General features: G+C 41.6%; 1 protein-coding gene across 6 annotated transcripts in view; it reads left to right on the top strand.

Annotated features, from left to right (window-relative positions):
* The window catches only part of neo1b (neogenin 1b), a 198,515-nt gene that overhangs the window by 154,394 nt on the left and 23,248 nt on the right, over positions 1-20,873 (top strand). For all 6 annotated transcript variants that reach the window (XM_088922350.1, XM_088922354.1, XM_088922353.1 and 3 more), the window contains exons 10-16: positions 3,582-3,730; positions 6,256-6,394; positions 7,751-7,800; positions 9,632-9,776; positions 13,473-13,583; positions 16,611-16,805; positions 17,524-17,619. In XM_088922350.1, coding sequence (XP_088778476.1) covers positions 3,582-3,730; positions 6,256-6,394; positions 7,751-7,800; positions 9,632-9,776; positions 13,473-13,583; positions 16,611-16,805; positions 17,524-17,619 — 885 coding nt within the window. The remainder of the gene's footprint in view (positions 1-3,581; positions 3,731-6,255; positions 6,395-7,750; positions 7,801-9,631; positions 9,777-13,472; positions 13,584-16,610; positions 16,806-17,523; positions 17,620-20,873) is intronic.

Raw genomic sequence — 20,873 nt, forward strand, 5'->3', positions numbered from 1 at the left:
GATGTTTTCAATTATAGCCTTCACCCTCAAATCACTGCCTTCCTTTGAATGTAACTGTAGTTTTGTAAAACTGTAGAAAATGACAGGAAATTGTCAAAACTGTTGTGTTAAAATTAACTCTCTGGGCACAGGAATATGGAACTATTTGCTATAGCTGCCCTAGATGTAGGTTAATTTTCTTTCAACCACGAAGCTGCTTATGGAGAGATTACCACTAGGCAATCTGCCATCAAACCTGAAGGCTTCATGGTGCGTTGGGGTTACTGCAGCACAATGGCTACAGAATACAGGTTTTCTGCAGCTTGTAGACTTTACTGCTCAAGCTGCCTTTCCTTTGGTAGATAAGGAGAGAGGAGGCACATTTTTGACAGTCTTCCAGTTTCTTTGACCTCATTTCTCTAGGTAATGTTTTGACACCCTGGAACTCTCGCATCTGCTTATCTGTTTGGGTCCCAGTACTCCTTCATTCTTTCTCTCACGTGTCATCAGTCTGTCCCACGCAGTCCAGTCTAACCCTCCCACAAAGCTGCCTCCTGCAGTACCGCAGGGTTCAGAGAAGGCTTGACTGCCTCTCTGTGTGTTGGCTTCAGAGGTAGGATGAGTGTGGGAGGAACCACAATTTGTAAGCAGTTAAAAGGTCTCATTGGAAATGTTAAAGCTTCATTACCATTCCATGACTGTGTAAGAAATAGGCAAATATAAAGTAAGTAAAAATATTGGAATAGTTCGTACACATCTAAGTTGCTGATTTCCCCATGCAGTCATGGGCTCCTTGTGTTCTGCCAGGTTATTATGGAATTCCAGAGCTGTCTCTCTCTCCCCTGCCATGGCTGCTGTTAAGCCCTGACATATTTCCCTGCTTTGTAAACCTGTATTTCCTGGGTCAGCACTGCAACTCCCTGAGTCTTTGGCAATGGCTCAGCGCACGGCACTGCGCAGTACAGTTCTGGAGAATAAGGACAGAACCAGGAATTGCATTCGGTCTGGATTGTGAGATTAGACCGATAATGATATTATTAGCAAGTGCTTAATATATGAAAATTTTAGTCGCACTGCTGACTCATGGAGTGCTGATCCAATTTGTCGAGCACCATTTTAAAATATTGCCATACCTTACTAGAACTCTCCTGCTTGTGTTGGCAGGATTAAAAGGAAAAGCACCAGTACTGTACAGAACATTTTTCCATAAGCGTGCAAAGGTGCCAGCAGGAGTCTGGTGCCAATGAGTGATGTCAGAACATTGGTATCTGACAGCCCTGTTGTGGAGTTCAGATATTGTGAATGAGGGCAAGATAGCCAACCTGGTGCCAGAAAAGCACCTGGATCTGGGTCCCCTGTTCCCTGCTGTTCCACACACAGCTGCGGCAGCAGCACCCTTCTGAGACTGTCTCTGCTGTCTGAGCCCTGCTCCTTCCCAAGAAAGCAGGTGGACTGAGCTCTCAAGCTTACGCCAATTTGTTTCTTTCTAAACTTCCCATTTTTAGCTTTCAGAATATCCCACCATATTTTAGCTGTTTTGCTTCTGATTGAATTGCTTCACTTCCAACCAGAAATTCCTGCTAAAACACACCTCTAGGCTGAAGAGTAATTGCAGGAGGTGTGGTGATACATTGGAACTACACAGGACTTCAGGGATGGATACATATGAATACAGTTTTGGCAAATCCAAAAACTGCTGTTATCTTGTTTTGAAGGTTTGCACATTTTTCTGCATTTGACACCAAAACCTTTAAAGTCAAATTGGCAAAATAAAATCAAGGGGACTAGAAAAGCCTGCTTTCTGTGTTCATATTCTTCAATCACCAAGGGCAGAAAGCTCAGATTTCAGCAGCTGTTCTGCACAATTAAAACAAAAAAAGAAAGATGCACAGTCTCATAAAAATAAAATACAGATTGCAGCCAAAGCAAAATCAAAGATCAGTAGCAAGACTTACAACACCACAAAAGCAGATCATTTGCATTACTGTTCTGCTATGTGATAAAAGACATTGTGGTAATATCCCTGGTTCTGATGTTAAAGTGGTTTCCACCTGAACGAACATGACTTGCGCAGATTGACAGTTCGTCAAATTAATAATACTTTCATATGTTGGGCTGTGCAGAAAGAGACCTTAAAAATTCGGTAGTGAAATACTCAAAAGGCTGCTTAAACATGCTGAAGAGAGTTGTATTGTGAGAATCAAAGCCCCACCTTTCACTAAAGGTGCTGGAACCAACCACACCATACGTGAAACACTCTTCTCTTGACTTTGCTGTTTGCGGTAAAGTGGAACCCAACCCCAGTCTTCGGCACAGTGTGACACTGCAGACATTGCAAGCCGAGACTCGAGCTGTTAATTGAAAGTAATGATTCATGACCCCACAGAGTAAACAACTGTTAGGCACAAAGCACCAGTTTTCAATTCTCCCTGCTCTGTTAACCAGGTCTAATTAAAAAAAATTACAGCGCATATATTCGTCTTCAAATCAAGCAGAAACAGCCAGCTTTAAGCAGCCTGCTGTAGTGCTCTGTTCAGCCTGGTGACAGTCTTCACAGTGCTCTGGGTGACTGAGCTGGATCCAGGTTCATTGCTCCAGCAGGGAGAATCAATATCTCAGGTGTGCTCCAGATCTCTCTAATGCACACTTGATGCATTTGTACATTAGGTGTTGTGTGATGCACTTAAGAAGACTTAATGCCTAAAAAGTCATACATGATCCTTTTTCTTGTTTCACTGCTTTCATGTGCCAAGAATTTTTTAAAAAGACAGTCGTTTACTTTGACAAAAGTCATGACACTTCCCAATGTGGATTGTTGTGTGGTGATGTTGCAATCTGTTCATTTGTTTTGAAAAATGATCCAAATAATCTGAGTGGTAAGAAATCAATCAACAGATGAGGAAATTGGCTTATGCAACATTAGTTTCCAGATGGATACAAAGATTGATACGTGCCGTATTGAAGATTTCTTCCATATAGTGATGATTTTAAGAATTCAGCTGTTGGCTTTGCAGCCTACAATGAAAAGCAGGTTTTTGTCGCATTGCTGTTTCAAGTGCTGTACGTGATCTGCAGACAACTCAAGAAAAACATTTCCAGTGTTCGCCTCAAGCACAGCATGCAGGTCTTTAAAATTTAATGTACAGAGTAAGGAATTTTATTTTATTTTATTTTTTTAAAAAGGTGCAATAGGTTTTCAAAGGTGCAATAGGTTAGTGTAGTTTGGAAATATGTCCATTACAAGTGGTAATGCTGCAGCAAAAGAAGAGAAAAATGGAAAATGAATTGAGCAGTGAGGTCACCTGCTTTCTGGAGTGTTTTGCTGACCCTAATGACAACATTACTGGCATCGTATAGTCCAGGCCACTCAAGCCTGTCTGTAGTCAGGAGAGTGCGTAAAGATGATTTTGGGGGTAGAAAGCAGTAGATAAGGTATTAGGTTTTCAGCTACTTTGTCAAAAGTTGCTTTGTTTTTTATGGAAGCAGCATTACGAGAGTGCACTAGTCAACTCATGAAGGTTTCCTGAAAACAACATGCGAGTGGCTGCTGTCCTGCTGGCTTGGCTTTATCGACCGGCTCCCTGGGTTTCCTTGTCTTCCAGTGCAAGTGCCCGGCCCGGCCCCTAACCTCCAGGCCATCGCCACCTCACCCACGTCCATCGCTGTCAGCTGGGAGGTGCCTCTCACGGGCAACGGCGAGATCCAGGCCTACAAGCTCTACTACATGGAGAAGGGCACCGACAGCGAGCAGGTGAGGCTGTGCTGCTCTGGAGGAGCACTGCGGACATACGGGGTGACCTCAGTCCCATGCCTTCCCACTGTTGTTAGTAATCTTCATAAAAAAACAGGAGTCCACAGTGGTAGGTGCTGCATCTGTAGATAACCAAAACTGGAATCTACTGACAGTGTTTGTTTGGCTGTTGACAAAGGAGGGAAATGTTTTAATGGGGGTAAAACTGTTACTGTCAAGATGCTATTCTCAGACTGATGAGTTTCTAGTAGCAACCAATGCAACAGGCCTACTTATTCTGTTGGGTTCAAATGCATTTTTAAAAAGCCTAAACATTTGGGAATGTTTAGACTTAGAAAACACTTTTGACTATTGAAAAAGAATTATAAAAATGGACTCTTGGGTGACTTCTGATGAAATCTGAAGTAGTAGTGCACACACAAAGTCAGTTATCTTTTTAGTTTTGCATGGCCCTTTCAATCAAACGCACCTATCTGCACAGCTCTGCCATCTCTGGGGGGGGGGGCGTTATCTGACATCACACATCTGTTGCAGCAATGAGCTGCACAGTTTTTCCGCAGTCCAGTTTGGCTTTGAAAATCTGCAGCAAGAGGCCAGCTGTAGCAGGGAAACCAACAGGGTGACTCAGAGGTCAAGAGTGGCCTCGCCATTAAATTATTTATTACACCATTATTGATTTTGTTTTGCATCTGTACAGTCCTAACATCCTAAGCAGTTGAGTCGCCCTCAGCAGAGAATAAATAAGTTAATGGTGCTTGAGTCTTGTTCTTTACATCTCAGCTGCGCAGTACAGTTCTGGAGAATGAGAACAGAACCAGGAATTGCATTCGGTCTGGATTGTGAGAATAGACCGATAATGATATTATTAGAAAGTGTTTAATATATGAAAATGTTACTCGCACTGCTGACTCGTGAAGCGCTGATCCAAGTTGTCGAGCACTGTTTTAAAATATTACCGTACCTTCTAGAACTCCCCTGCTTGTGTTGGCAGTATTAAAAGGAAAAGCCCGAGTACTGTACAGAACTTCTTTCCATAAGCATGCAAAGGTTTTGCTTTTGATTGAGAGCTTTAGGACTGGCATCCCTGCTACGTAGTGTCTAACCAGAAAGAGATGGAACGAAGATGGCAGGGTTCTCTGGAATTTTCTCTCATGGTGGCATCTGGTTTTACATTTCCTAAAAATGGCGTTATGTTTCATGTAACACCCAGCAAAATAGGTATTTTTTTCCCCAAGCGGCAGCCATTGTCACCCTCCCTCCTCCCCTCCCTCACATTTTTATCGTCTGCTTTGACAAGGGTGGTCAAGCAGAACTCCATCAGACAGTGGCCAGTCCAGACGCATTTCTCAGACCCGCTGGAGAACGACTGGCCAGTTCATGACATTACCCACCGCCCTCAGCCTCTAATGTGCATTGAGCCTCTCAGCCCTCAGTAAGAGAGGAGGTTTCTTCTGAGTTAAAAACCTTTTAATATGATAATAGATGAAATGTCATGGATAATTCAAGTAATGATGTCTCCTGTCCCAGGAGGGCAGAACAAAAGGGGGAAATAAGATAGAGCTAATGTGAGTAATTGACTGTGTGTGCACAGGTGGATGTGCAGGGATGTAGTATTCACAAGGCTGCTTTTATGGGAGGGTGGGAACTGCTAATATATTATGTATTTAAAGAAAAGTATTTAGAATAAATTAACAGACCCAGGGGATGTGGTTGGGAACAAGCAATAATGGTGTTGGTGAACAAGCCTTGCTCACAGGGAATTGAACCTGATCAGGCAATTAATTAGAATTTTCATGCTGCGTGTTTGTAAACACTCCACTCTGTTTGCAGAGTCTACTGTATAACTGGCACAGGCTTGATTGTGGTCCTTCAGTATTTTAAGAGCTGCTGCCTGCTGCCTTTTCCCTTAATTCAATTGGTGTAGCAGCTTCTCACTTCTCCTCCTGCTCTGCTGTATTATTATTGATATAATGTTGTTAAATTATTGTTGTGGGGCTGCTGGGGCAGAATGGCAGCAACACGACACTCAACTGGGGGTCACGCCACCTCTAGGTGTTAGGGGAGCTGAGGTGGGTGCCCTTCTATGTGGGAAAACCAGCAGAAGCAAACGATTCCAAACTTCTGAGTAAGAAAAAAACTGGCAATTAAGGTTCAATTAAGTAATTAAGCTCGGCTGGAGTGGAAACCAGCAGGTGTGTGTATCAGTAAATATAAAAAATCTATCAAACATAAAAATGTCAATTGTTTCTAGAAGGCTGGCTGGGCTCTAACACTGCACACATTTGGTACAGCTTTAAAGTGTTAGACTAGCGCACCCAGCAGTAATTCAGATAAACCTTAAAGAACTGTACTGTTCTTAAAACAGGGAATAAAAACTCACATGCAGCTTCAAAGCATCCAGTATTTTTTGGCACACACTATGGCACAAAACCTTTATCAAATTGTGCAAGATTTGAATGCATTTAGCAAAAGCGCTCTGGATTGTAACAATAATGGATTGTTCCTCCATTTCTTCTCTTTATCAGGACATAGACGTCGGGGGTCTCTCCTACACCATGAATGGCCTGAAGAAGTACACCAAGTACAACTTTCGGGTGGTGGCCTATAACAAGCATGGCCCAGGAGTGTCCACTGCAGATGTCGAGGCCCAGACCTTATCTGATGGTGAGGGGTCTGATTCCAGTCTGAAAAATCGAGCTGCGTCTGGAAAATACCACCACAGTAATCTGTTGTTACTGTGCATAGCAATCGGGGGGGGTGTAGAATATAGATGTTAGTGCAGTGCATAGTATATACTTATACTATCAGTTACGTCCCAGCATATTAACCAAATGCGGAGGCCGAGCTCATTCCTCTTCAATCTTTAGGGAGGAGGTTGTTTAAGTATCTTGCAGAGGTACTGGAAAGAAGAGGCAGTCATGGGCTGAAAACAAACAGGTAGAATGGTTTCATGAGTGGCAATAAAAAAAAGGTTTCTGAAATAAATTGTTGCCTCTTCTGACAGACCTCACACTACATTCACAAAAACAACAGAGAAGATGGATCACTGTCACTCGTATGTCTGCCGGTTTGATTGAGAGTCCCAGCCTGATCTTCATAATAAATGGCACTTACTTCACTCTAAGCGAGCTGTACACTCCCTGGTATCTTCACAATCTCTCCATTCATTTGTGTCAAGTGATAAGATGGCTTTACCCACCAGGATGATGGAGTGACAGTTTTTAGTCCAGAGGCTGCCGTCAAGTCTCAGCGATAGTGTCTTGTGGCAGACATGAACGTATCACAGGCGGTGGGATGCTAATCAAACACTTCTGCATTTTAAATCACTTGTCTCTATCAGTTGTACTTTAAAATGCACTTAACATGAAAATGAGCTTAATCTTTATAAATGATCCCATGCAACTAGACAAACTGTCTAGTTTGAATTGCAATGTCTTTAGCAACATTAGCTTCAGTACCTCCTTTCATTTAAGAATAAGAGCTCACCTCGGAGCTGTCAGAGTGATGTAGCTGTTTGTTTTAAGACAGTGCTTCAGGGTATGTCATATTTCTTCCGTCATACAAGAAATCGATTTGCACGTGGTTTTTGACAAGAAATCGATTTGCACCAGTGAATCTCTTTTTGGCATTTTTGGCTTTTAATAATAACTCTTTATTTCGTATTACTGTATTCGTTTATTTTGTAATTATTAGCAACTTCAATGAAAAGGTGATCGATAAAACCCTTCTACATGTTGAAGTTGCAGTGCATCACTCAATAGACAGCAAGCTCACAAAAAGTCTGTCTTTATACGTGCTTTATATGCTTTAATTCAGCTGACAAAATGGCACACATGAGACATTGACTGTGAGACATTCACACTCCTGCTAAAGAAGTAGTACCTGCTTTCATGTTTGCTGTCACATACTATCTTAGGCTTGAACACAGAGAACAGCATTATTTTAAGCTAAAACTTGTCTTCAGTGTTAGAAGTCTTTTGACTGATCTTTTCTTTTTATGTTTGCTTTTTAAATGCTCAGTCCCAAGTGCTCCTCCACAGAACTTTTCACTGGAAGTGCGCAACTCCAAGGTAAGAGACTTCATTTTAAAGGTACTTGGTAATTAATTTTGGGCCAGAGGATTATTTGCTTGCCTGTCTTAACTGCTCAGCTATTACTTGGCTAGACAGAGGGCCTGTTCCCTCTTTTGAGTTACTGTATTCTGTTTTTTGAAGAGAAAAGGAGAATATTTTACCTTCTCAGTAAATATTCTGTTTGTTGAGGTTTTACTTTGACCATTGTATTCTGTCCTCCCAAAGTCCATACAGTGACTGGAAAAATTAAAATGGAAAATAACTATGATGACTCAAATAGCAGACTGGTAATTGCTTACTTTATTAATTAATGAATTATTGTTTTTTCCAAACAGAAAACTATATATAGCACACAAGAGTATTTACAACCTCAAATATATTAAAGATTAGGTCATAATGCAGGACAAAAAGTACTTTTTACACAGTTCTGGAAGGTTCTACCTTGTAGCTCAGATTATTTCATTCCTTCCTGGGCAAAGTTTTAACATGCTCCTTCCCACTGTTGTACCTTTTAAAGCAGCTTAAGTTGGAAACCATAATAATGCCTTTGACGGTGATGTTTGTCTCCTCCAGGCACATTGACTCATGAAGCCGTCTTTCTTAAGTTCACTTCTTTGTTATTACAACTCATTTCTTTTCACTGCCTTGTGATTTACAAACGCACAGCACGGGGGAGGGAAATAAATGGAAATAAACTAATTGCTCACGCTTACTGAAGATTTAATTTTGTGCTGTTCCCCTGACTCAGACCGAGAGACTGTTGGCACCATTAATTAACTCCTCTACCACACTGTGAGCAGCTCCCCCTGTAAGCTAGTGTGCCTCCAGCAAGAACACTACTTCCATTTTTCCTAGTGTCCTGCAGTGCAAGCCTGCTTGAATCAGGGTAACTCCAGGAGCATTATTTATTATTCATTTATTTATTAATGCAGAGCTTTATAGGTCTCCGAATGCTCTTTGCAGCAAGGAACCTATAAATACGTATATACTTTATGTAGACGGATGCACAGCACTTTCAGAGTCACTTGTGGAGTAAAACAGTGTAAAAAGGCGGTTTGTCGCATTCCACCTTGATAATGTGTCGTTAGTTTTGCTGCTCTCTATTTCCACGCCGTCTGCTGAGGCCTGAGGTTTTCATCCGTGGCTTGCATTTCTTGCTCCCTGGCGATCGTGCACAGAATCCCTTGCAAGGAAACCTTGTATCAGAACAATGGTTAGTAAGAACCAGGAGCTTTAGATCTTTTGTTGAGTAGGGGAAAAAAAGAGCTCTGCCTAGTGATTTGATAAGCTGTTGGCATGAATTACGGCCTGCAGTGACGTCTTTTAGGAACTGAACCTTGTAGGACTTCTCTTTCTCTCCCTCCCCTTTTAGTACATTGTCCACTTCCACAGTCGTAGCTTGCTGCTGAGCGAGAAGGGCCGGACACTGATTAATGGCCTTCAGTGTGCCCAGACTAGCTTCCTCAGCAGATGTTTTCTAAGTCTCTGAGCCCTGAGAAGCAAGATGCGCCCTTAACTCTCTCTGCCAGCTCTATTCACTTGCCAACTCATGGCAGATCCTCTCCAGTTTCCAGTCTTGTAGAGCTTCCTTCTAACAAGACCATTGTGGTGTTCCCCATTTGTGCTCTCTACTAAATGGTAACCTCAGAACTCTCACCTGCTGCTCTCACAGACCGCTCTGTGTGTGTGTTCAGAGAGGCAGTGATTCGGTCAAGCTTGCCTCATCCTTCTTTCCTCCCCGCAGGTCAAGAGGGACGGTTTAAGAAGGAGGCGCTTCAGAGCTGGAGTGCCAACTGATCGTCTTTTTTGTGCGTCTTCTCTCCCCCAGGGCATTATGGTCCAGTGGCAGCCCCCACCCCCTGGCACCCACAACGGGGAGATCACTGGGTACAAGATCCGGTACCGGAAAGGCGCCCGAAAGAGTGAGATTTCCGAAACGACAGTTGGCGTGCAGCTCTCACAGCTTATAGAAGGTGTGTTCTTCATCGCCTGGGTCCCATCCAGGACCTAACTAGCCCACTTCCTCTGTTACCTCAGGGCATCATTTTGCCACTCCTTGACTTTGAACAACAGAAATAAAGATGCATCTTCCTGTCATTTTCCTTGAAGGCAATCGATACCCATCAGGCCTGGGAAAGACTCCTTGTCCCACATTACTGATAGAAAACACAATATTTTCTACTCGTACGGCGCATACTGATTTATCTCCCAAAAAGAAATGACAGCAGCAGTGGATAGTTATTAATGATAACAGATCTCGTTTACTAATCCATTGTGGAGTGTGTGGCACACATTATTTATTGGCTATTTCTCTATCCATTTAGGCTGTGCAGCAGGATCCATGCAGTACATTCATGCTATATTGCTTGGGGGCTGTTTGTAAAGGATGATGATGATGTTTTCCGTATATGTGAGCATGCTATTACACAGAGCCGGAAGACCTCATCAGAAGGTTGTTGTTTTTTTTTCCAGTAGCAGGTATATAGAAATAGCTAATGCGTGCTTTGGGAAGCGCTAAAGAATAGCAGTGTATTTGTTTCAATTTGGAATCACAAAGACTTATTATATACCCAGCAAATCTGAAATCTACAGTCACTCACTTCCAACCCCAATCTATGCAGAGTGAGCAGCTCCAACAAGCTATTCGTTCAGCATATCTGCCCAAGCTGTTCGCCCTCTGCCACAGCTAGCCCTACAGTGCCCGCTGTTTTTAGATAGGCAAGTCGTATGGGTCTCCTTTTCTGCAGAAGCTGACGACACCCTCTCATGCCCCCAATGCCCTGGCAGCACTTGGTTATATTGATGCTGGTCACAGTGGGCTAGCGGCTGGCCGTGGTGATCTCTGAGAGAGTGTCCTCACTGGTTCCCTGGCTTGGGAACCTTCCCAGTTCTGCACTAGGCTAGAAAAGCATTTTCTGAAATACTGTGGGGTGCTAAACCATGTGGTAATAGTGATATTATTACTAGAAGGGTCCTTGAAATGCCCGATTTTTCCATTTTACAAATAGTCTGTGGTTGTAATTATTAGTATTAAGTGCCAGATATGCGTGATTTGGCTGTCTCTTGTAAGATGTAGGGAATTTTAGTCACAGCTCCAGTCTGTTGGGCCTTTGATCATCTTTTTTTATTTCCAAGTTACTTTTACTTTTTTCTTTCTTCAACAAGTTTCTTGATAGTAAAGAGAAATGCTGCGGCATTAGCTTGGAAACATTAAATTTTAAATGCTATCTCAGCAAAATTTTACATTTCTTACAGTCCGATACCACACAGCGCGGCATCAAAGAGAATACGCACTTAAAAGTTGATTCCGATTATATTTGGGAGAAAGGGAAGAGATGTTTTCTTAGTTCAAAGGCATTTAACCAGAATATGAGCCCTAGAGAAAGATTGTCTTGTATTTTCTCAGCAGTGGCCTTAGGGACAGCTGAAGGGCCGTGACAGCATTTGCATTTAACACACAAACAGCAGCAAATCAGAGATTTATTAATATTTTAAAGCCATTACCATAGATATGTTGTATTTAAAGACAGCAGGCTTTCTCATAAGTTTGAATTTAAAAAGCGCACTGTGGGCAGAATCTCAAGTTTACAGATGTTTGAGATGTTAGTCAAGATTCCAGTAACATCCATGTTGCCTTTAGTTCTGTGTTGAGCACAACAGTACTTACTAGCCAGCACTGGAATAAAACACAGACAGCTCCATGCACAGTAGCTAATGATTTCTGATGATATGCATTACATCAGTCTGCTTTGAATTTGTAAGAAGTATGTTGAAGTTCTGTGAGTTAGTGGAGGTTCTCTCCTTTGAAGGAATCTTTATTTTTTAATTGTTGGTTCAGGAATGCCAGTTTCCATTATTTGTTCCAAGCACAAGTGGTCCTCTATTGTAGAGCCATAGTCAGAAGAACGAGTTGGTGAGAAGGACAGTATGAGCTTTCAGACAGTGGAAATCGGAATGCTGGGCATCCAGTAGTTTTTGCCTCTGTGATAGGCCTCATCTCACTCCCATTTTTAGAAAAGGTTGTTCTGTCTTTCACAAGTTTAACACAGAGCTTTTTCTTCACAACAAGGTTTTTTTTTAATGATTTCAAGCCAAAAATAATGGTAAATTTAAAAGGTTCGAAAATAACAAAAAGTAAAAAGTTTTTGCAAATGTTCGGAAAGCTTTAACAGGGTGTTGAAAAAATAAGAACGAGGTACAGATAGGTTTGTTGTTTAGTTGCTGGTCTAGTATTTTCCGGAAGATGCAGTAAACAATCCCTCGAATGGCATTTAGTGTTAGCTTATTGTCTTTAGTTAAAGTCCCCGAGTAGCAGGAAACTACTGAGGTAACAAGTAGGGTAAAGAGGGCAAAGTCCATATTTAGTTTCCGGTCCTCTGCAGGGGAAGTTATTTATTCCTTGAGAGAAAAGTGAAGGAAATCTTTTCAGAGTGAGGAAGGAAAAAAACCTTTGAATGGGAGATGCTGAACTTGGAGCTCATACATTCTTTTGAATCCGGGAAACAAATTATCATAATAATATTATCAGTAGACTTGTCTTCCTTCCCATTCCTTGTGATCCCTCCATCCATCCCAGAAGAGCTGCAGTTCTTATTGCATTACCAGTGGGAGTCTAGCCCTTAGCCGTGAGACAGTTGTTCAGAAAAAGACTCGGAGCAGCACAGCAAGCTCCTGCCTCCTGCCTTAGCCTCTCTTTTGTACCACTTATTCTCTTCAACAACAGCCTGGGGGTGTAAGCTGCTTAGCTCAAAAAGAATAATTACATTTATTAATATCAAATTTTAAATGCATTTTCATTGAAGGGCAAAGAAAACACGCTAAGTGGGGAATTGTGCTGAGAGATGTGAAGTTTCCGCCTCATTTGTGAACAGGCTGTGTGTAGTAGGACCTTATTTACTGGAATATCATTGTTGATAATTAGCCTTTCAACTTGAACTGGTACATAAATTGCATTTCACCAAGATACGGAACAGAGGCTGTTGTTAACAGCGACAAACTCCTCTCACTTATCACTTCCAGCAGCAACTGCTGGATCTGGCACACGTTGCAAAGACCCAGATAATCTGAACTCTCAATTAGTAGACTGTCCGTCACATCCCTTGAGTATCAAAGTCATCAATATTGGGAGTTTTTCCTGTAGAATTCCAGTGGAACCTTCTTCCTGATCCTCCTCTTTATTTCCATCTTTGATTGTTGATTCCCATGGATCCAAATAAAATACAGAACGTATAAAACTGAATGCTGGAAAATGTCGAGGGAGTGTGCAGTATGTTTATGCATCATGTCTTAACTGCACAGCGCTTAACCTGTGGCTTGTGTGATGGTTGTTTCCTTTTTCCTTACAAACCTCCTGGCAGCTGGATTTCATCTGCAGCTAAATGTCAGCCGGAACAGAAACAAGTATAAACACCTTGATATCAAGGGGCAGGAATTAAGGAAATAATTAAGTGAGAAATGCAAAAGACAGTTGGTGTGATCTAATGCTGACTGACTGGTTGCTTTGATTTCCTGCTTGTGGTTTCCTTTAGAAAATGAAAGGCATTGCTCTGCTTTTTTTTTCTTTCCTGTTGAGTCCATTCACTGAACTGTTGTGTAAACGGGACACTTCTGTAGCTGTCACCCACCGCTCTGCTTCAGGCCTTGTGAACTTTGCTTGAATGTCTTTACAGGCTTGGAGCGAGGAACGGAGTACACGTTCCGCGTGGCAGCCATGACGGTGAACGGCACTGGCCCCCCCACTGAGTGGGCCACGGCGGAGACCTTTGAGAGTGATCTGGATGGTAAGGTGGAGCAGTGGTTAGGGTTCTGGACTTGTGACTGGAGGGTTGTAGGTTCGAATCCCACGTAAGAAACTACCCATGAGTGAGATGACTTCACCCGAGTCGTTCCAGTAAAATACCCAGCTGTTTATATTAAGAGACTTTGGTTATAAAATGTCAGCCAAATAGCAACAATAATAATTCCTTACACTTACTGTATACCACCACCACTAATGTGCAGCCCCACCTGGATAATGTGACGGCAGCTCACCTCACACCAGCTGTCAGTGGGGAGGAGAACAGAGTGATGAAGCCAGTTCATAGATGGATGATTAGGAGGCTATTGGTAAAGGCCCCTGCGAAATTTGGCCAGGACACTGGGGTTAACATCCGTACTCGAAAATTTAACACCCCTACTCCTTTCGAGAAATCCCCTGTGATTTTTAATGACCAAAGAGAGTCAGGACCTCGGTTTTACGTCTCATCTGAAGGACGACGCCTTTTTACAGTATAGTGTCCCTGTCACCATACTGGGGCATTAGGACCCACACAGACCGCAGGGTGAGCGCCCCTTACTGGCCCAACTAACACCTCTTCCAGCAGCTACCTTAGTTTTTCCCAGGAGGTCTCCCATCCAGGTACTGGCCAGGCTCACACCTGCTGAGCTTCAGTGGGCTGCCAGTTGTGAGTTGCAGAGTGATATAGGTGCTGGAATTAGTTATAATAAAGAGTAAATCGGAGAGAAAGCTATGCTGTAGGTAAATATAGGACCGCTTTCTTACTAGTATGGGAGAGCTGCTTTGTTCTCCGTGTGCTTCCCAGTGTTTAGTATAGACCATATAGAAGAGCAGTAACATTTCGCAATAAAGCGTGCCTTTGTTCAGTGCAGACAAGATGTAAAAAAGGCCAACGGAATGCTTAGAATGCATTTTCTGTGAATTGATTTTAATAATGCCCATATTTGTTGAAGTCAGTTCCAACTCAAGATGGAAGGGGAAAATCAGAACCTCATGTTGAGCTCTGGCCTTGGACTCGAATTTCCCATCAGGATTTGGTGGACGGTTTGGCGTTTAGCTCCCACGTGAACATTTCACATTGTGAATGTGATGCTCAGGGACACACAACAGTGCAAATCACCAGCTTGTGTAACTGCTGAGAATTAATTACTTTGGCATTCAAAGGACAGTCCCCCCTAAAAAAGAGCAAAAAAGCACCAAGCACCTGTATAATGATCACCACCTGTGCTGGCTCAGGCTACCAGTTTGTGTTTATATCAGCGAAGAAGAGACGAGGACTAAAACTTTTCAGTGCTCCAGATATTAACAGAGAAACTTGAGTCAAGTCTTAGCTGCTTCAGAATTGAACTGAAGTCACAGCTGGTGGAAGTTTCCACTCCTCCACTCTTTTGCGACTTAAAAGAAAAACAGCAAAATCTCTCAAGCTCAGCAACACCATGGGGCGCAGTTGTTGCTGTTTTGATGTCACAAATAGCAAAATGTTTTCCTACAAAATCAGTGAGATCTGTTTTAAAAAACACTCCTAACCAAGCACCACACAAAGAAATAAGCATTACTTTTTTGTAGTGTATCTCATCATTTTGATTATCATTAAATCGCCGTAAGCTTCGGTCAAAACTATGGTGTCCAAAGAAGTCTAAATCAGCAAAAATATCTGCTCTTGTTCAGGAACTTCAACTAGCCTGTTTTTCCATGAAGAAAAATATCCCAGATGGTATAGTCTCATTGATTACAGCCTCACTTTGTGTCCTGAGTTCAGTTCCAGACTGGGATGCCTTCCGTGTGGAGTTTGCATGTCCTTCCTCAACCTCACCAAACTCCTCCCAGCTTACAGAGATTCACTGGCTGGGTTAATTGGCATCTCTGAATTGCCCCTGGGAGCCCTGCATGTGTCAAGCGAGTGTCATCTTGTCCAGGGTGTTGTTCAGCCCAGGAATAGGCTGCTTTCTGATGACAGATGGCATTCTTTGTCCAACAAGGCAGAGCGCTGTGTATCTTTGTTTTCAACCCACACATCAAAGCCCAACCTTTTCTGATTTATCTTCACATTTAATTAAAATTTTTCAAAGCAGCCTTTCTCTTTGGCTCCCAGGAAAATAAACTTTGTTATAAATAAGGAAATTTAATTACACAGCAGCAGATTAGGATATACATGTATCTGGTTAATAACTTTCAATATGTATCTTGCATCCTTAATGGAACTGAAGCCTGAGCATATTATATAAATTCTTTAATAATTATAGTTAGTGAGAGGCATTTAATTCTTTTAGACAGAGTGTATCAGGATAGAATATGCACTGGTTTGGTGGGAGTGGGGAAATTTCTTACAAGTGTTAATGTACCAGTTCATCTTTTATTCATATTTATATCACTACTGTACATGTGCTGTCTGTGCAATAATGGAGGGGAAAGGTGAATGTTTTTGAATTCTGAGTTAACGACAATTGTCCTTGCAATTCCTTATGTCACCAGTTTCATTTTCAACCAGTGAATTTTGTTTTTAGGTCAGAATAAGTCTCAAACCACCTGTACTGTAATTCAGATCCCATTAAGGTCCCCTAAACAGAACTTAGGTTTGTCCCAACAGAATGAATAATTTAAGGAAGTAGAACAGGGTTGACTTGTGTTTATTGCCTCTGAAATCAAGATTATGATTTCTGATGCATGGATGCATTTATAATGCATTTTTTGTTAACCACACAACATTAACCACACAGAGCCTTAGTATTCTTCCTCTGCTTATTCTTTTTCAGTTTCAAAGGATGAAATCCTGAACTTTTTGCAAGCTAGTCACAGAAGGGTTTCTCTCCAAATGCAAAGGCTAAGATCATCCATTTTGTCGCTCATGGGAGATTTTTTATTAAACGTTTCTGATTTGAAAGAGTGCGCTCAGTAGGGATGCAGAATGAGTTTTGCTGAGTTTTCAGCTAAAATTGTCTTCTATTTCTATTTCATGGCTTTTCTCCTTTCCTGTGTAATTCAGCACAAACCTGCTTCTGTTTTCAAGCCACCCCATTGATTCTTATTCCAGAGACCCGTGTCCCTGACATTCCCAGCTCTCTGCACGTCCGCCCGCTGGTCACCAGTATAGTGGTGAGCTGGACGCCCCCAGAGAACCAGGACATTGTGGTAAGGGGCTACACCATCGGCTATGGAATTGGCAGCCCCCATGCACAGACCATCAAAGTGGACTACAAACAGCGCTACTATACCATCGAGAACCTGGGTGAGAAAGACGGGGGGCAGGCATTTATACAGTGCTGGGCTTGGAGAGCAAGAAAATATATTTTCTTGCAAATGTACAGGTTGAAATTTCTTTGTGTTTTTCTTCAGAATTTAAATAGTTCTCATAATGCAGATATTACACAGCTGGGCCTCTTTTCAGTTAAATAATGATTTGACACCAACCCACTGACTTTCTTTAGGAACCACATTGTAAAAGATGACGTGTTCATACTCAGATTTTAAAAATAAAGATTTTAGGTTGTAAGACTTGCGAGACACCAGACACATTGTTGATTTCAAATAAAGCCCCTTTCCTTGATATTACAAAGTACTCAAAGTTGTAAACAGTTACAGATGCTGTCTAATAAAGTTGACTGATTTTTTATGTTTTACAGAGATGTTCTGCATACAGGAATGTGCTGCATTATTAATGTAGAAATTTCCCTTCACGTAACACAGCTCATGTTCCCACAGGAGCACAAGAATGTCAGAACTGAGGCAGCTCTGTAATTAAAGTGGAGGGGGAAAAAATCCATTAACAAAAAATGTGCATAATTGAAGTTTTTTGTAATTCACTTTATTACAGACGAAAAAAAATCAATGACTGCATTTAAATATGCGCTTCTCAGAGATTATTAATTTGAAAAGAGGCCTCGGCGGGGCAGGGTTTTGATTAGCAAAATTATTCGTGTTTTTTTTTTCCCTCTTCCTCTGTGCAGACCCCAGTTCCCAGTATGTGATCACACTGAAGGCGTTCAACAATATAGGGGAAGGAATTCCTGTGTATGAGAGTGCAGCCACCAGACCTCTCTCAGGTAAGGCTCTGCCTGAGAGTAGAACTGCTATAAACTCCCAAGGGAAACATTCCATCCAAGTGAGAAACACTTTTAAAAATGTCAGTGTTTCTTAGGATTTCACCAAAGAAAGCACTACTCACTAGGCAATGTTTTCTGGGAGAAGTCCTCCTCTTTTTAACAGTACGTTGGGTATCTGTTTTTTTTTTTCCTCAAAAGGAAAAACCATACCCTTTGAAGCTGAAACAACTTTCACTTAATGGGGTTTTAATTCAGGAGCTCCTGGAATGTGAAAGAAAAAGCTGACCAAAGGCAAAAGCACCCTTCGCCCGTGAGGTTTATCTTGTTTAGAAGCTTCTCGGTCTCAGTTTGACACCTTCATTTATATTCCTTTGGGCTTGTTTCTGGGCAGAGCCTAAGGCTGAGGATAGGGATTATCCCCCAACCCCATGCCCAGGCATTCCTGTGTTATTAGGTGATGATTTTTGGATCAGGCTTTTTTTCCCTTTATGACAGAAAATCTGCAACTCATCTGGGTTCTTCTGAAGAAATAGGGATGTATCTACTGGATAGAAAACCTCGCAAGACAGGAGCGTTGTCATCGCCTCGAGTTACCTGCCATTCTGGGGCAGATAGTGTGACTGCGAATTCAAATGAACTGTGTTCAGAGGAGCATGGTCCTGTTTGTGTTCGGTAGCAATGTGAAAGAGTCACCTCATGGCGCTGAAAATGATGCGTCCCTCACAAAGGACCCGGTTCCACTGCAGAACACTTTTGCTTTCTTGCTCTGTGCTCAGACTGCTGGAGAATGAGATAATCTGTGCCATGAGAGAAAGAGTCTCCAATTGTAAATGAAAGACTATCTGTCATTTACTGCCATTTTGAGACAGATTAGCCTTTTAAAGGGCTGAAAGCTTTTTTTTTCCATTTAGCTTTTAACTAATAAAGAGAAATCACTTTATTATTGTAAAGCACTCCAGGATGTGTGTTTACAAAGGGCACTATTTGTATTTTTAATGAAGGTCTTTAGAGATCTTCTGTAAAATATCTGAAGAGAATGAAGTGAAATCTGTGATACAGGCTTTGTTTCATATATTTTGAAGGGAATCTGCAAGGTTTAGCATTGCATGATGTTTTTAAATAGAAGACCAATAGATTGCTAGGCAACTAATCTAGAAAACAGTAATACCTAAGAACCCCTTAATTAGATTTTGTTTTGCTGTTTGATTTTTTTGACTTCAGGGTGATTTTCAGCTTTCACCAAGATGTAAATAGCTCTTTGAAGTAAATGACTCTAGATGTGTTTGCTGGTAGGGCAGGTGTAATTATTCTTTCAAATGCATTTTCCTTTCCAGTTATTTTTAATCTCTTGGCTATGAATGTGATTTGTATTAGATTTTTGTATTCTACAGTGTACAGTCCATTATACTTATGTGGCATTGCTGGTCTTCACCAGATTTAATTGACAAGTTTAATAGTATTGGTAGCAACACTGGAATAAATCCAGTTTTAACAATTTAAAATGAACTTACCCCCGTTGCCATTGAATAACAGGACTGTCTGCTTGCTGGGAAATTCAGTTTCGGCTGGAGAACCAGAAGCAGTTTTGAGCAAGTTTAAAGCGACCTTTGAATATTAAGCAAGAGCAGCAAGGAGTCTTTTCAATTGAATGTATAATGTGACAGATAATGTCAGTGCGAACATCCAAGCAAATCTTGTGGCAGGGGAAATTCTTTTTTTAACAGACGGCCTGTGTACATGCGAAGATATCCCTAAATAATTTCTTCTTCCTGACAAAGTGATTCCAGCACTTCCCCCAGAAGCGAAAACAGACTTGCTTTTGAGTTAACTGCCAGGAAGACTCACAGACGGGCCACTTGGGAACTTCCATTGAGCTTGCTGATCTTTTCTCATTTCATAGCCCATCGAGTCACACCAGCTCGCTGAAGAAGATCTCTAGTTTGCCAACATTTACACTGTCGGATCAAACTTTTTCTAAGTATTGATGCGTTGTGTTGATAAGAACTTAAAAGCTTTTTTCAAAAGATCTGCGTTCAGCAGCTCCAGTTTCAGATTCCGTTTTTGAAAAGGCCTGTGAAGTGTTAGGTTTGTAAAGGGTATACATCCTAGAATGTCGTCACTTTCCTTAAGTTTGGAGACATTCGCAAATGTGCCCGCAGGATTCCCAGCACAGGTATAGACCCTGCAGCAGCAGTTACTTTTACTTTCTGGTCTTGCCCTTTCCCGAAGCAGCAGTGACTTGTATCAAGCTCCTGTAGGTTCTGAGTCTTCAGTGCTATGGTTGTTGCTTCGAGTACCATTACATTGAGATGTCAGACTTAAACTTCACCCTGCAGACATTGAAATTTGCTGCTAATGCCAAAAGATTCAATTTTTAAGCCAAAATCTAGCCTTCATTATGCAGCACAGGGAATTCTTGAAAGCAGATGAAAGCTGTTTGGTTAAATATGAACAAGAACGGCATCTGATCCTGCGCTAAAATAAGAAGTCACTATCTACACATGCAAGCATCAGACTGCATACGTACTGAATAAGGGCTATTTGACTGCCCAGCCAAAGGATTTAATGGCAGAAATGTTGAAACAATTTTCGTGCCATACAAAAGACGTGTTTCCATAGCAGAGTGCTTGACTCACCATAGGGCTACACTGTAAATAAACTGCATTTCAGCTTTGAAAATAGAGTAATGTGTTGTGAAATAAGGGCAAACGTAATGACCAAGCAGGTCTTTGTTTGCTGAGCATTCACTGTGAAAAGGCTTTTAGTAGGTCGGTGTTGCTGGCAGTAACACTGTGACCTTGCTAACCCTGTAAAATTTAATGTGCAATATTGGCCTTGTGCTGTTGGTACCACTAGTTCACTTTCTCATTGGTGTTTAATGCTGAATATTGAAATCATTTCTGTCTGTAGCTACTTAATTTAAATAGTTTTCTTTAAGATCTAACACATCACACTTTTTACCATTGATAGCCTTTGTATGAAGGATTTTTTTCTAAAACCAAATGCTTTTAGGTCAGAGAATGGTTCTGAGACCCACTGTCCAGCTTTACAGATTGTCTTAACCTCCCCCAGATGGTCCAATGACAGCATGTGGTGACATATATTGGACTTTAAACTCTTGGAAAGAAGTCGTTCAACTAGGACGCTTTTAATAACAGTGTGGGTGAAGACACAAGCTCAGCCTTGATCCAGTTTCCAGACTGTAATAACCAAAAGGAAAGTTAGTGCACTCACATAAAATAAAATAGGCAGAA

Source organism: Atractosteus spatula, chromosome 7 (genome assembly GCF_055471065.1).
Source record: "Atractosteus spatula isolate fAtrSpa1 chromosome 7, fAtrSpa1.hap1, whole genome shotgun sequence".
In the NCBI taxonomy this organism is placed as follows: Eukaryota; Metazoa; Chordata; class Actinopteri; order Semionotiformes; family Lepisosteidae; genus Atractosteus; species Atractosteus spatula.